This window comes from Zerene cesonia, chromosome 18 (assembly GCF_012273895.1).
Source record: "Zerene cesonia ecotype Mississippi chromosome 18, Zerene_cesonia_1.1, whole genome shotgun sequence".
In the NCBI taxonomy this organism is placed as follows: Eukaryota; Metazoa; Arthropoda; class Insecta; order Lepidoptera; family Pieridae; genus Zerene; species Zerene cesonia.
The window spans coordinates 4,866,193-4,882,552 of record NC_052119.1 but is presented as its reverse complement, the minus strand read 5'-3'; the positions used below and the strand labels follow the sequence as shown (position 1 = coordinate 4,882,552).

Here is a 16,360-nt window from a genome sequence, read left to right as displayed (position 1 = left end):
ATGATGATATATATACTACAAATCATCCTCTCGAATCCCGGATCAAGAACCGTTGCGCAATTTTAAAGATCTCCACAATATATATGTAGACAGAGAGCTAGATGCAAATGTTATTGTATACTACTTAAATAAATAATTATTACCTATTAGCCAGTGATTTTGTTTACTATTTTTAAATAAACATCACTTACGTAGATATTTATTTATCTTGTTTGGCTTATTGAGTTCAATATAATATATATATAATAAATTTATTCTAAAAATAACACTTTAGAGTTTGGTGAATGGAGCGCAAAGTGCGACAATTATCTCAAAATCTTTTGTTTTATTTTTTATTTGCAATGAAGGCGGAAGTTTAATAAATGTTACGACCTTACCAGATAGGTTTTTAACTTAAAATTGTAAAATTGTTAAGGAATAAACTAGTAGAATTCAACGGGATTTTTTAAATGTTTAGAGTACACCAATTTTTTTATAAAATATGTCAATACAAACAATATGGCACACTCGCTTTTGACACGCGCACAAACCAACAAATATGAACCGACCAATTTTCGGGAGATAATATTAGATATAATATTAGTACCAATCAAATAAACTGCTAGTACATTATACAAACACAAAATGCGCGACAATTTTAGCAATAATTAATGAATCCCTACCGATATAGTGAGCCGCGGACGAAAAGCTGAATAAACAAAAATATTGTTTATGTATTTTAATATGATAAATATTAATGCTAAGTCCATAAATTCCTAAAAACCTTCATTAATCATCGAGTACGATCGTAACTAAAACTCTTATATTATTAAATAATTCGACTCTGCAAACAATTTTTCATTTTTGTCCTAAAGTTTTTGCCGTCACGAAAGTGTAAATATGATGCTAATGCATTTTGTTTTAAATGTGGTCAATTTATTAATTATTTGAAGACATCTCACGTTCTTTGTGAAGCTAACGAATCATATTTCAACTATCCTGTTCGGAATCAAGACAAGCCATGGGCTCCACATGTTGCTGAAAACTAGCCTATATGCTATGCTATGCTTAAAAATTTTAAGATCATGGGTTATAGGAAGTCATTAAAAGTACACATGCTGCATGCTCATTTGGATAAATTCAAGAACAACATGGGAGCGTATTCAGAGGAGCAAGAAGAACGTTTTCATCAGGACATCATGAATTTTGGACAACGTTATCAAGGTCAATACAATGAAAACATAATAGGCGATTATATTTGGGGTTTATTGAGAGAAAGCAGTTATGAACATAAAAGAAAAAGTAAAAATGTGCACTTTTAAATTATTTCCACTTTTTTGTTAATTTGATAATAAAACTTAATAAAAATGATAAATATATTTATTTGAATTTTTTTATTATAAATTAAAAATTTAAACCAAAGATTCCGAAAAATATCGTTCAATCAGTCTCCTGAACACAAAAGCAAACTTTTTCATGCCATATTTTTTTTTTTTTTACTAATTACGACGTAAAATATCGAAAATTTATGCTTTGCTAAGGTCAAATTTCACGTTGACCCGTATTTATTTAATGCATAATTAGGTATAGGTACATGCTCATTTGTTTTATAAGCCGTAAACAACGAAACACAGCCTCCAGTTATATATGTACATATAAGCCTACTGCCTACATCTTTTATTTATTTCGTATAAGTATAAATTTCTGCATCGTTTTTCCGCTTCGTCGCAGTTATTAAGTTGTTACTGTAGATCGTAGAAGTGACTTCTTTCAAATTTGCTTTATTAAATTTTATAAATACATTGTATCAAATCCGAAATAAAATTTTTCTTTATTTAATTCAAGCTATTAGTGTTGTGAAATTAGTATTTAAAATATATATCTACAAAAAATATTTTATATTGTTTAAATAAAACATAAAAGGTATGTAATCGTTGATTGTGATATTTTAAGACTAAATAGTCCGATCAGTTTAGACATCCAAGATTACATTAATTATTATTAGTATAAGTGTAGTAGTATTGAATGTATAGGATCGTTCATTACACTATTATATAGGATAGATATATGAAAAAAATTACTCGGGGTCAAAAGTCACAAAAAGGGCATTTCGCGATTTTCAACAAAACAGTAAGTATTGAGATATGTATCAGTAAATGTAACCTACACATAAAAAATATTGTATCAATTTAGCTGTTTAACAATATTTTAGATTAAAACAAAATTCCATTGCCAAATTATAAGGATATAAGATCGTGTTTATAAGACTGGAAATTCATTACAATATTTGAGAATTTAAAAATTTCTCACGAATAACATAATTAACTTGAATTATTTAACATTAATCTCAGATTTTTTTTCAGAAACAATATACAGTAAGAAATGAACAACAAATCTGGCCCCACCGTGGATGCAGTGGAAGTTGAGAGGCATTCAGAGTTAAAGAATAACTGGTGGATGCCAAATGGTTCCGTACCATGTCTTCATAGCATGAACGACCTGAGGTATATTAATCGAACTCAATAATTTAACAAAATTTAAATACCTAGTTACAAAAAAAATCGCTGGAATAGTTTTAAAATTTAAGTTGTTACAAAAAACGGACGAATAGCTCTTTGGTAAATTTGTACATATGATATTTCATATAAGCTTAAATTAGATATAAGCCTAATATTATTTAGAGACGCAAAAATATTTTATGCTTTAGTAAACGCCTACAACAAACAGTGCTATTGCAATACGGATACACATTTTAAGTTGGATTTATTAAATATTATTATATTTAACCTTATAATATAAAATTTATACCTTTCTAGCAAATGGAAGTGATAGAAAAAAACGAAAATAATCTTCTTAGTTTATAGTATATATTTATATTTATAATATTGATAGTCTGTCCATAAAAACTCGGGGAAAAATGATATGTCAATTCAAACAGCAGTTAATGACAAAGGGACAATAAACTTTTAGATTAAACAAATTCCAGATTAACTCCTTTCTAAATATTTTATTTTACAATATACTAGTTATCTATATAGTGAGACGAAATTCATGTTTCTACAAAGAATAGTTTTTTTAATTATAAATGTCAAAATATATACGAAATTGAAAAGTTTTCTGTCATAAACACAGAATACTGAAAATATAATAGATATAGGTGGGTAATGAGTTACGTTTATACAACGTTTTCGTATAATAATTATTGTTCTTCTTTTGTTTGTGTGTACAATTTATATCCTTTTCAACACCTGATATACCATAAGCGACACCTTTAAATGATGATTTATCTAAATATCTAAAATTGAAATCAAAACACCTTTACAATCTCTATATTGGGATATTTTTTTGTGTGGGGAAATCTTGCATAGATACCCACGGACCTGCGTGGAAGGAACCGTGGGTTATGTCTGATTCCTATAAAATTAAATATGCAAAAATATTCCGATATTTTTTTATGAAGATTTTTTTATCGAAATCTACGCATGTAAAAACCAGCCCATGTACCTAGTATTTATTACGCTATGCATATGTCTTGACATTTTGTTTTTACTTGTTTAAGTTGAAAAAATAAATAAGGAAAAAACTCTTAAGGATTTGCTATCGTTAGATTAGAAAAATTATAATATTAGTATTATCTGTGCATAGTCTTAGGTAATAATTATGAAGTAGGTAAACGTATTTCCACTTTATTGCAATTATGTTTAAATCCATAAATAATTCAATGGTATTAAATTGAACATTCTTGATAATTCCACGGTCATATAATTAATTATTATACCACTCCTAATAAATCACCATGCCATTATATTAATAAATCAACATTTTAACTAGCTGCTCCAGGCTCCACTCCACTATATTTTTTGTGTAAGCTTTTGATTTTCAATTTTTTCCAGTAGGCTACATAATTTGCAAGAAAAGAGTTAATTTGAGTACAAAGGAAGGTGTTTCAAATTATTTCTATATGAATTTTTTCAATTATATAAGTACATGCTAGATAAACGATAATAGAGGATGGCTAAAGCTGCTTAATTATGTATATCCAATAGACACCTATAAAGTAACAAGGATTTACATAAAATTAACAAAAGAAGCATATAACAACATGTTTATTATTAATCGTTTGCAGCATTATTAACTCCTATTCAACGAATCAAAGAAAGAAATTCTTACGCTCTAAAATAATGTTTAAAAAGTCTATTCTATATTTTTCAACTTATTTGCGCATGTGGATAACAACACTGACACTCGAAACATGTAAGAGAACTGGATTGTTTTTGAAAACAAAATATTATTATCGTAGTATCCGCATGAACATTCACGCTGTTTACGCAGATAACCGGACAAACATGGATTATCTTTTATAGCAGTTGCTTATTTCCTTGTTCTCGCCCTTCCTAATTCATTCCTCCTTTCCTGACGCCAATCCTTCCCTTTTCCCTTACCTCTTAAAAGCAAGAGAGGTGGTGATTTCTTACAATCAGACGAACCACCGAGCTCCGTTGCCCACTATAGCTTAAAAAATACATACTAAATGTTTTTTGTAGAATTCCCTATATAATTGACGGAATAACATCGACAAAGAGTATTGAGAACGCCGCCTTGCCACTCGCTAACATAAAAATATTGGATATCGGTTGTGGAGGTGGTTTAGTGTCAGAGGTATTTTTTATTTTTTAAATATTCCGTATCATATGTATTTACCACCAATATATTAATTTCCATCCCTTGGAACTCAAAGTTTTCAGCTTTTATATGTAAAACCACGTGATAATAATTTTTTAGAGGAGCTAAAGGGTAAAAAGCAGAAAACCACATTGCAACTTACATGACAACTATTTCTTTCATAAAAATAATTATTTATTTTAGTTCCTTGTACTAATTTTTAATCAAACTGCGTAAATAATTCAATATTTCTATTCATAAGTTATTTAGTTTATTAATTACAGCCATTGGCAAAATTGGGGGCGAATGTCACGGGCATAGATCCAAGTCAAGAACTGATAGATTTGGCGATAGAGCACAGCCAAAATATCGGGCCAAATAAACCAACATATTACTGCACAACGCTTGAGGTAAATAGCTTGTTCGTCGAGTCAAATATTAATACCTAGCTATTCATCGAGTATTTATATGTGGTAGTTGAACACGCTTCGGCACGAACTGGACAAGCTCGCATTGGCGAAGAAGCACACCCCACAAAAACGGGCGTGAAACAATAGCATGCTACTGTGTTTCGTACGGTAAGTGTGGAGACCAGAGCCCCGTTTTCTTTTCCAAATCCTTTCCAGTCCATTACTTCTTTCCAGTCGTCAATCCCTTTCGGAAAGCGTAGAAGCTGCGAAGGTTCGTGGGCGATGGTGATCGCTTACCATCAGGTGAATTATCCGCTCAGTTGCCCGCATATAGCATTTGCATCGCGCCTTATCATTTGTTAGAAACACAATAATTGTAGAAGACAGAGACAGAGATTTAAATAGTTGAAATATAAATGAGCAGTGTTTTGTGCCCAGAATCAGTAGGCAATTCGGTATTTTGCCCTCCTATGCAGTAAACTTGCAAAAGTTAATCATTTCAGAACTGCAGCACAAAATTCTAATCGTATATAATAATTTTCTTTCACAATTTCAGGAACATGCTCCTAGCCATCAAAATTACTATGATGCCATCGTGGCCTCCGAGGTCATTAGCCACTTGGTCAATAAAGAATTATTTTTCGAGTTATGTGCAGAAACTCTGAAACCCGGTGGAAAGATATTTATAACCGCACCGAATAAAACATGGTTAGCGTACTTCTTCGGAATATACGTGGCTGAAAATATACTTAAAGTAGTTGCTAAGGGTCTACACGATTACGAGAAATTTATATCGCCTGAAGATGTCTCACGCATATTAGAAAAAAGTATGGGCTTAAACTTTTTTTAATTAATGTGAACTTAAATAAGTACAATTCTTATTTACAAAGAATGGATAATGTTTATTTTAATTATTTGCCGACAAGCCTTTATAATTCGGACACCAACTAAATCTATTTTTTATATAAATTATATTTTAATAATTAAAGTTTCCAAGTAAAATACCTTTAAATAATTAATTTAAGATAATAAAATGAATCCCAATTACATATTTATTTATCCTGTATCCTTATGTATAAAATATGTATCTTAATCTAAATAAAGTAATTAAACACAAATAAATTTATTAAATAGTATAGATTATAATATGTATGGAGTACTGAGAGAAATCTCTCAAAGTCTCTGTTCAGTCGTGGGTAAAATGTTATGTAAATTATTAACTGTTCTTTAAATCATAATTTTGTTCTATCTTTTTGTTTCAGAGAACTGCAGAGTGGACAATACCCGAGGTTTAATTTACTATCCCTTTTTACATAAATGGCAATGGATGTATTTCAAATCTCTATGGTATGCTCTAGAAGCGACTAAATTGGAATAGGTTCAATGAGGTGTTAATATTTTGATATTTTGTAATTATAAATAATTATTTTACTATTCTTTATTCATTTTTTTTAACCCAGTACGACGGCATTTATCCTAAACACACATGCGCGAATTGTATAAACTATTAAGTGATTTCTGTTTTGTTTGTCTTCTAATGGTATCTTTAGCGGTATTAGTTAACAACCAACTTCAAAAAACAGGTTTACCTAAGAACTTTCCACTGAAAACTGAACCGATATTTAAAAAAAATATTGTAATTAAAGTGCTTCCCGTGTGGTCCATTTCAATTTGGTAGTCTAGTTCTGACACTGTCTGTATCTGTTTTTGTTTCAAATGATTGTTTTTTTGATAAAGTAATAATATAAATTTAAAAAAAAAGGTAATTCCGAATGTCCCCCTACCACGGACATGTTGATGGGTTAATATACACAACGTCCTGCCCTCTACAGCTTTTTCTAGCCATCTGTTACACAAACAATAAAAATACGACATTGTCACAGCGCTCAGCTCCAAATTGTCACTATACGTCAAAGAAACATGATTTTAATTTCATAGATTTCGTAATAAAGATGATATTTACTTATATTATGAGTTTGTTACGATTATAAGACGATAATTATAGGGATAGAACAAATTTGTAGTTATGACAAAACGGAATGATTATAATAAAATTAAATTATAATAGAAACAGCTCCAATGTCGCTTCTCAAACTTTTAAAAGCGCCCAGCTTGCTATTTAAGAAAGACGTAATTACGTTCGTTATTATTCGGCGACAGGATTTAGGTGGTAAGTCGTGTTTACTACGTAATATTTAAAAAGAACTCATCAATATTATTTTTTCCAATCGTTTAAATAAGTTACTATAATATTATAATATATATTATTTCACATGCAACATTATACGAAAATAGTACCTAAAAAATGTTACTGTTGTTATTATATTAATTTTGGATACTACCTACTCCAAAAAAAAATTACCTATCAGGTATCTTGTTTCTCAAGAATACAATAAAGAATAATAGGTCGGTAAGCAGGTAGGTGTACGTATATATTCTCTACATAGAGGATTACATAAACGAAAGTTGACGTTTGATGTGTTGAAGCTGGACCTAAAACACTAACCTGATTTAGATGAAACTTGGCACAAACTAGTTTAAAAACCGAAAAGGACAGGATTACTTACTTGGGAACTGAACCATAAGCTACTATATACCAGAGCACAATACTAGTATCGTAATCATTCCGACAAATCAAATGTTAACATCATACTTTAACACAAATTAAATAAAACAACTTATAAACAAATAAGTCCATATAAATTATTAAAGAATCATAGTTCACACACATAAACCTCTTTTTGTAGACATATTTTTATGCAATAAGCGGGCAACAAAGCTGGTTCGTCTGATGGGAAGCCATCACCACCGCCCATGAACATTCGCAGTACCTCAACAAATGCGCTGCTCGCCTTTAAGGGCAATGAGATAAGGAAAGGATTGGCGACTGGGATGAAGGATTGGATTGAGAAGGGTGAGAAAATGGAAAGGGCTTCCAGCTCCCTTCAATATATAGCTATATTATTACAGTCGTGGATGAAAGACTTCGTTACATAGCAGTTAAGCCCTCTGCGTCGATATCACTGCTTCGACAGAAAGTGTGGCATCTCCTCGACCTTCCGGACTACTGCGACGAAATCATCAAACTGAAATCACAGGATGGCAAGGAACTACCATTAACTGAACTGCGGAAAGGCAACGATCCACAGCATCCTTATATTTTAGAAGTGTGGTTGCCTGGAAATTCAAATTCATGTGAGAAAAATGTCAATTTTTTCTCATTTATACTTACTCATTATATTTAAATGGTTAATGTACGAACACAACATTAAATATATAAACGATATCAACTTGTAAAGGGTAGTAGGTAGAAGGTTGTTGTAAACCTAAAACCTAGATTTTTCAAATACTAGTTAATTAATTATTTTTCAGCATCAACTACATTTCATAATATGATAACAATGGGCGATAGCACAATACTGAATCGAAACACGAGCTCAAGCGGCGACTTTGAGGAGAATTTACATAATGACGGCAGCGCAAAGTCCTTAGGTAGTATTAAATCGCCATAGACTTAAATAAATACAACGATTCGATTTTTTTTTTTAATAATAAAGCCCATTCGCATAAAATTTTAATCTATGTTCAGATGTTTAAGCAAATATAAACGACTGTATGAAATACATTGAAGTACTACATTCAGCAACTCACAATTGCCAAATAAAATAAATCTCAAAACAAGTCGTCTTAAATTATAATCGATTGTAAAGCATTCATTCAAATGAAAACCTTATTTTGAGAAAGTAATGTTCAAAATCTATTGCATCGCTCATTACAAAACTCTGCTTTATGAACGCATAGGCAGAGTTTAACTTCATATAGGTTTTGAGCGTAATTATGAGTTCTATCAGTTATAAGAACCGCAATTGGTTAATTTCAAAGTCTTTGAGTGACAGAAATAGTTGAAGAATAGAACTTGCTTGGCACACACAATCAATTTTAATCTTCTTATCTTCTAATTTTAATTAACAACATTATTAACAGTTCCAGAACAAACATTATCCAAAAACACCGTGCCAGTAAACAAGATCCAGGATACCGAGAACAATCCACCAAACCTCTTACACAACTATAGGCCAGCGGATATGTCAGTACAACTATCAACATCCTCGATCTTCTACAAACTCCACGCTAGAAAGAGCCGCGACAATTTCACAAATATATTGCTAAAAATACAAAACGACCTTGCCATCCTTAGCAACAAATTATCCAATTTGGAGAGTAAAATTCGCGTATAACTTTCGGAAATGAAACGAAACATTTTAAAAATAAAAGATTTATTTTCAACAAGATTGTGTATAAATAAATTATCTTCTTACTTTATAGCCCCTATAATATGTGTTCGTTAGATCTGTATGTACAAAATTTGTTTTACCTACAAATAGACTACAGCATATAAATACACCCTAAATGTTCCCGTTTATAAAAGAGGTATATAAATCGTGACTAGCAAAATATATAATTCAATTCTCACTCAGCCACGTGAGATATTTAAGATAAACACTGTTTATGGCTTAACCAGAGAAAGTGTAAAAAATAACAAAACACGTAAATCAAATATAGCTCACCATGTTACGCTAATTATCGCAAAAGAATGATAAATAGGTTTTCCCGCGCTTTCCACACTCGTTTTACCCGCCACTGGCAATATAATTGGGTAATTTCTTTTTAATCTTTCACTTTTAAATTTAGGTATTGAACACTTCACAAACCAATATGTTTCATATAAGAATCACAAGGTTTTTATAAACTTGCAGTTATTACTATATCTTTTCTTAAAATAATTAAAAAAACTAACATTTATTAAACATAAATAAATAGATGTTATAAGAAGCCTGAATGAAAAAGTGGCTTTGATAAACCTTTTTCTGGAAAAGCCAGTCACTTTAACATGTAACTTTTTGAACCTTTCTCAATGGTTTTAAGATTTCGGAACAGCTTTTACACACACGCTTTTTGTGCTAATTTTATATACCCGTTGTCGTAGTAACGACTCGTGACAGTCATTTGTTATAAATTTATAAACTTGCAAACACCTCGTTACTATGACAACGACAATACTAAAATTCATATCTTTATTTGAACATAGTATTTTAATCGATGGTACACAAACGAATACTCGATTTTCTTATAATTTTTCAGTGAATATGGCGTTTAAATACAGTTCAATTCAATTTCAAACACAGCTAAAATCTGACATTACGCATTTTAGCGTTATACTAGAATCGCGATTTGTTAAAATAATTTAAACAAACAATTGTTATAATTTGATTTTAAATCCTGTGACGAAAATTACGAGTATTTCAAAAACACCACACGCTGATGTTAACGTGACACAGCTACTGATTCACACAACATTTAAAGCCAGAATATAAAACTGTGAATGCGAATAAAGCTCAAAAGCACTTAGGTATAAAAGTGCGAAAAGCCGTTTTCTATTACTCACGAACTTACACTTATTTTTGGTACAATTATCTACATAAAATTTACACTGTTTCGTATATTTAGGTACAGTCCGTAGAAATACAGAACAAATAGTGACCACACATACTTAAGATTAAGTATTTGTCGTTTCATTTTTGATTGCTCGTTCTGTAACAACAACAAAAAAACACAGAATAAATAACATTGCTTAAAAAAATGTTCAGTAAAAGATAAAAAGCAAACTCCAAAATGTTCAAAATTCTCACGGTTCAGACCGCCTCCTTGGTACAGTGGTTAACGCGTGAGCGTAGATTCGAGGGGACCTGGGTTCAATTCCCGGTGGGGACGCACAAACAAAAGTATCTCGGTCTGGCAGGACACAGAAGGCTGATCACTTACTTGTCCGTAAAATAAAATCGATCAGTGAAACAGGTGTACATCATCTGCCCCATACCCCACAAGGGGACACGGGACTTCACTTTTTAAAACGTTGAAAATTCTTACGGATGGTAATGATTTTATAAACATACTAGCTTTCCGTCCGCGGCTTTGTCCGCAGCTTTATAACTGTACTCGTAAAATATTTAAATACATGTAATACTTAGAAAAAAATTACATATTTTTTTAAATATACATTACATAGTTATATACAAATATTGATGTATCTTTCTCATTATCATATAGGGATATGAAATAGAAAATCAGACGAATCGAGAACCCCATTCATTTTCGGGACGTCGGTTAAGAAACAGAATATAATTAATGGAAAATTTTGTGTATTAGATATCAATGAATTCTAATTAAAATTCAATGCACGTTATTTAAATGAACGACCTCGTATAAAATCTAATGATGTGCATTGAATAGTAAAAGATTTATGTTTGAATCCAAATGAGAAACAACTATGTTGCCATGTAAAAATTCAATCTTACTAACATTTACGAAACCAATTAGTTTGCCTAGTTAACCTTAGACTTCACAAAAGGAGATTTTATGTTACATTGTACATGTATATATATTTTTATACTAAGTTTCTATAGGTAATAGACGTGATTCGTTGTTTCACTCGAGAAATGAAGTGTGATTTTATTATTAACTAGCTGCGTCCCGCGGTTTCACCCGCGTAAGTCCGTATCCCATATTAATATCAGGATAAAAAGTGGCCTATATTTCATTGCAATCGGTTCAGTAGTTTTTGCGTGAAAGAGTAACAAACATACACACATCCTTACAAACTTTCGCATTTATAATATTATAAGTAAAAAGGATAGTAGGATAGGATAGGATTATAGGCGTATCTTGTGCTTTTTCACATAACTCTTAGCGTAAGATTTCATTATTGATATTACAAATAATATTCGTTACGAACTTCACTTTTTCAGTTCAAATCAACGATAATGAAATAAAATTATCTATTCAAAGACACGTTTAGCAGAATGACGAAGTTTTGTGTTTTAACCTAAAAATAAACCTTGATGGTTGATTTTTGAGTGAGTTGAGTGAGTTGAATGAGTTTGTATTTGAGCATGGCTTCCACCACTCACCTTAACTTCGAGCTTGAATATGCTCTCCGTACAACACTTGGTCATAACTAAGAAGCCGCACATCTTTTCCTGTACGCTCAACGTATACTCAATACTCCTTATGAGGTCGTTTGTCTTCATAACCAACAACGCTTGTCTATCCACATGTTGCAAACAATGTGTGACGTGGTGCAGGAAATTCGGTAATTCATTTTGGAATGTTGATTTCTGGAATGTTCGAGAAAAGGAAATGTGAAAATTCTGTTTAAACTTCTGAACAGACGTCATTTTAGATTCTTTTTTTTTTTTTTCAAATTAACTAAATTATTTCTAAATTGTTTTCTGTTCTAGTGTTTATGTACAACGAAATATAATAAAACCGTTTAAAATTTGAATTTAGAATTCGTAACAATAATACAATAATAACTAGTCCAAACATATTAAATAAACAAGTGTAATTAACTCAGCTAAATAATAAGTTTGTGCAAAATAAATCGACAATAAAAACAGCTGCAACAGCAAAACTTGCAATGACCCACTTAACGCATATATTCATATTCAAATTCATTTAAAAAAATCGCTAAATCAGTACATCATCAGTAGCAGAAGTCATGCAATAATTTTAATATTCAGCACTGAATATAAAAACTAAGCAAAATATCGTATTTTTTTACATCCTACTTTGCTAACAAAGTATAGATGGATACTCATGATGTAACAGCAGTTGCGTTATTTTTTCCTTATTTTATCTATGCAATTATAGAGTGAGTTCTAACTACGTCTTTTATGATTCCATTTAATACATTATTACCTTGATCCATTAGAATTCACAAACACATTTATTATTAAATTTATTCATAAATCACATTATTTAAGAAAGTAGAAATTAGAACATACCTCTCCAGATGATGGTTTAGTAACATCAATTCCTTTCATAATAACGTCCCATGGTCTCCCAGTCACCATGCAAGCAAATAAGCCGTAGAGATCCTCCTCTATACCAAGATTCTTTGAATAGCATTTAATTCCCTCTTTATCTCTAGCTATTATCGATAGCCATAATTTGGAATAGTTGTAGCGGAATTTCTCTGATAATTGCTGTAAGAATATGTGTATTTAATTACACAGCTAACAAAGTAAACTTTAAAATGATTGTCTTTTAATATACATCATACAAAAATTCGGCTGTTACCTGGTGGACTGAGTATAATGGTTAAACAATCTTCAATTTGTTGGATTTTTTACCTATTTATATATAGTGATAATATTAAAAAACAAAAGAAAATCCCTTAAAAAAATAAAAGAAAAATTGTACACTATAAAAGAGCACTGAGAAAACTTACCGCATACAGCCCATGATCCAAAAGGTAAACCGTAACATCTTTATCACCAGGATCTTTTCTCACTATGATATTACCTGGATGGGGGTCGCTGTGTACAAAACCAGTGACAAATATCATATGTGAATACAGATCGCCTAGCTTTGTGCACAAATCTGTTCTGCTAATGCCATGACTCTACAAAACAGACAATTGATGCAATGAAAATTGTATGTAACATATTTTGGCCATCAATACTTCTGTTTAGCTTAATAATAAATATAACTGAACAATTTTTAAAACAGTAGACCTTGTTCAAGTTGAACCTCAATAAGTATAGATAATTTCCATATGTTGAAAAAAAAAATATTTTCTTCTCCACAACCCAAAAAACTTCTATTAGTCCATATCTCAGCCCCCTATATGACGATAATGACCTTCAGATGAAGAGCATTATTTTTATTTTCACCTCTCTTACTCAATATTAAAAACAAATAGATCTTTAAATCGAGAACTTTATACTCTAGTATTTTCTTGGATTTGACTTTACGCAAGTATATTACATTTAGAAATTAAAGACTTATTAACGGATTTCAAATGCGATTTATTCTTTATATTTTTAACCTGACGACTTTATACTCTATTAAAATTGTATGTAACCCTTAATTTGAAATAAAATCAATTCATTTAAGATTTTTTTGTAATGTTTGTAAAAAAACAACAAATTAAATTACAACAAATGTATTATTATAATCTTTGTACTGTATACATCAACAACAAAAATTTATTACTTACATCAATATATTTAGTGTCATTAACTTGACCCCCCGTCACATACTCCATAACAAGCACCCGTTCTGAGCAGTAATCCCAAAAAATCTTTGGCACTTTCAACCATGTGTAATTTTTAAATAACTCCGCAACCTTCTCTGAATTTCTACCTTCTTCTAAGAAATTCAACTCTTTTGCTATATTTTTCTTTGTTTCCTCAACAAGCCAATCCATTTGAAAGTCGGGGAATACCCTCGACATGACGTTAATGAGAAACTCCATCCAAGTTAAGTCAATAGATATGTTTTTTCGTACATAATGGTGTTGGACTTTTACCGCCACTTCCCTGCCATCTTTTAATTTCGCTCTGTGGACTTGTGCAAGAGATGCTGTACCTAAAGGCTCAGGATCAAATTCCACAAATAACTCTGAGGGCTAGAAGAAAAATGATTTGTCAGTTTTGAGGAAAACTATATATTTGAAAACAGAGCTTAAGCATGCTTGCTGTTTACTTAAGTCCTTAATGATATTATAAATGACAATAGCAACAACTTATTTATATATTTAAGAATGAAGGTTAATAATGAATGATAATATAAATTCATCATATATCTATAATATTGCATAAAATTAATGTGTAATGCAATAATTATGCAATACCACATTTAAATATGAAATCAATGTTCAATTTTTTAAACATATTCTTCATAGATAATTTTGCATTTTATAATTGATTTTGCTAGGATAAATGTGCACAATTAAAGTAATGCATGAGCTTCAGCAAAATTTGAAAGAGATATTGATACACTATTTACATTGAAACAGCAAATGATATGATCATACGTACATCCTTTTTTAATTCATCTTTAATCACTTTATACAATTCTTCTACAGTATTCCTAGGTGCGTCTTTATGTAAAACCCTCATTGTTGTTACATATTCAGTGGGCAACAAATAATCGAGGGCACCGACGTGCTGCCCAACTTTAATGTACACACCTTTATTAGTTTTACATAATTCAAGCAGTTTCTCGGCTCCTGCTTTATGAGCATCGCTTTTTACTTGCAAGTACTCTTTAGATTCCTTGTCCCATTCTTGATTGTAAAGCATAGATTTGTATATCCTTCCTATATCTAATGCGGTACGTGCTGCCCTAGTATGTCGCACAATAGCAAGGGAATCATAATCACCGTCCGAATACACTGATGTAACAAAAGCTCCGCTGCCTATGGCTACACTCCCATACAGTCCATACTTCACAACTCGAGACACGTTTCTTATTAGCATGTTGCAGTTTTAAATAAATGTTTCACATAGTCTTCTTTATGATTTATCCTATAATTTTTTAATTAAAGGATAAACGAATTATCAGCAAGAACGTCACTGACTACCAAGCTTACTGACGAGTGACGAATGACGATTGACCAAACTCAAGTGTCAACTGTCTATTCTAAACTGACAAAATATATGTCACATGTCAAGTGTCATTAAAATATGGTCAGAGAGGGCCATAGCCAATTATTAAAAAATAAATTAATATAACTATAAGCGCTACCCATTCATCTATTTCAAGTCGATGCCAACAAAGTAGAGATATAGGTATGTAGCAGATGTATAATATGTATTCTGAGGGAATAAAGAACAGACTTTCATGGTTAAATCAATTTACAAAATTGCGTATCTTTGCTGTTTACCGTTGCAGAGTTCCTACACCGTTATTGTTTATCCCCTAACAAAATTTCGTATCTTTGTTCTTCACTGTTGAGAAATTCCATTTTCCACTTTCTGACTCCATCACCAAATCCTTCAATTATAAAATTTAAAATAACATACGAATGCAAAACTTTAGCTAAATCGGAAATGGGAAGTGGGTGAATATAATATTTTCATTTTCATTCAATTTCCCTGAATTTCCATCATCAGGATCGTGACTTGGTAGTAATCCCTTTCACGCTAAGCAATTTGTATCTGTATGAAATTTGGTACAGATATAGATTATATTATACACAGAATATAGGCTACTTTTTACCCGGATAGCACGCGAGCGACGCCGCGGGTTACAGCGATACACAAAACCGATTCGTATGTTGGAGTTGTTTTAATGAATATTATTACCGACTTAAAACAAGAGGAGATGCTTTGTTCTGTGCTGCTTAGAGAATTAGAATCCTACTTCCTTCCTACCAATATATTGTAAATGCGAAAGTTTGTAAGGACGTGTGTGTGTTTATTGCTCTTTAACGCAAAAGCTACTGAACATATTGCAATGAA

The 16,360-nt window shown here is 31.2% G+C and overlaps 3 protein-coding genes across 4 annotated transcripts; 2 read left to right on the top strand and 1 right to left on the bottom strand.

Moving 5' to 3' along the window:
• The first annotated feature begins 1,722 nt into the window (after positions 1-1,722).
• LOC119833841 (ubiquinone biosynthesis O-methyltransferase, mitochondrial-like) lies at positions 1,723-6,485 on the top strand. 2 transcript variants are annotated; one of them, XM_038358042.1, is made up of 6 exons: positions 1,723-1,902; positions 2,343-2,483; positions 4,524-4,638; positions 4,926-5,051; positions 5,608-5,878; positions 6,314-6,485. In XM_038358042.1, the coding sequence occupies exons 2-6, from the start codon at positions 2,362-2,364 to the stop codon at positions 6,427-6,429; spliced, it is 750 nt and encodes a 249-aa protein (XP_038213970.1). In that variant the 5' UTR covers positions 1,723-1,902; positions 2,343-2,361; the 3' UTR covers positions 6,430-6,485. The 2 variants fall into 2 exon arrangements, with proteins under 2 accessions (XP_038213970.1, XP_038213971.1); XM_038358043.1 differs by lacking the exon at positions 1,723-1,902 and adding an exon at positions 1,963-2,109.
• A 365-nt stretch (positions 6,486-6,850) lies between these two features.
• LOC119833842 lies at positions 6,851-9,318 on the top strand. The gene is made up of 4 exons (XM_038358044.1): positions 6,851-7,221; positions 8,022-8,246; positions 8,424-8,543; positions 9,036-9,318. Exons 1-4 carry the CDS (start codon positions 7,131-7,133, stop codon positions 9,287-9,289), a joined length of 690 nt encoding a protein of 229 aa, XP_038213972.1. The 5' UTR covers positions 6,851-7,130; the 3' UTR covers positions 9,290-9,318.
• Positions 9,312-15,509, bottom strand: LOC119833840 (aarF domain-containing kinase 1). Its single transcript, XM_038358041.1, has 6 exons — positions 14,936-15,509; positions 14,113-14,523; positions 13,342-13,515; positions 12,896-13,096; positions 12,020-12,226; positions 9,312-10,643 (listed from the first exon to the last, which is right to left on the bottom strand). Exons 1-6 carry the CDS (start codon positions 15,374-15,376, stop codon positions 10,527-10,529), a joined length of 1,551 nt encoding a protein of 516 aa, XP_038213969.1. The 5' UTR covers positions 15,377-15,509; the 3' UTR covers positions 9,312-10,526.
• Positions 15,510-16,360: the final 851 nt, after the last annotated feature.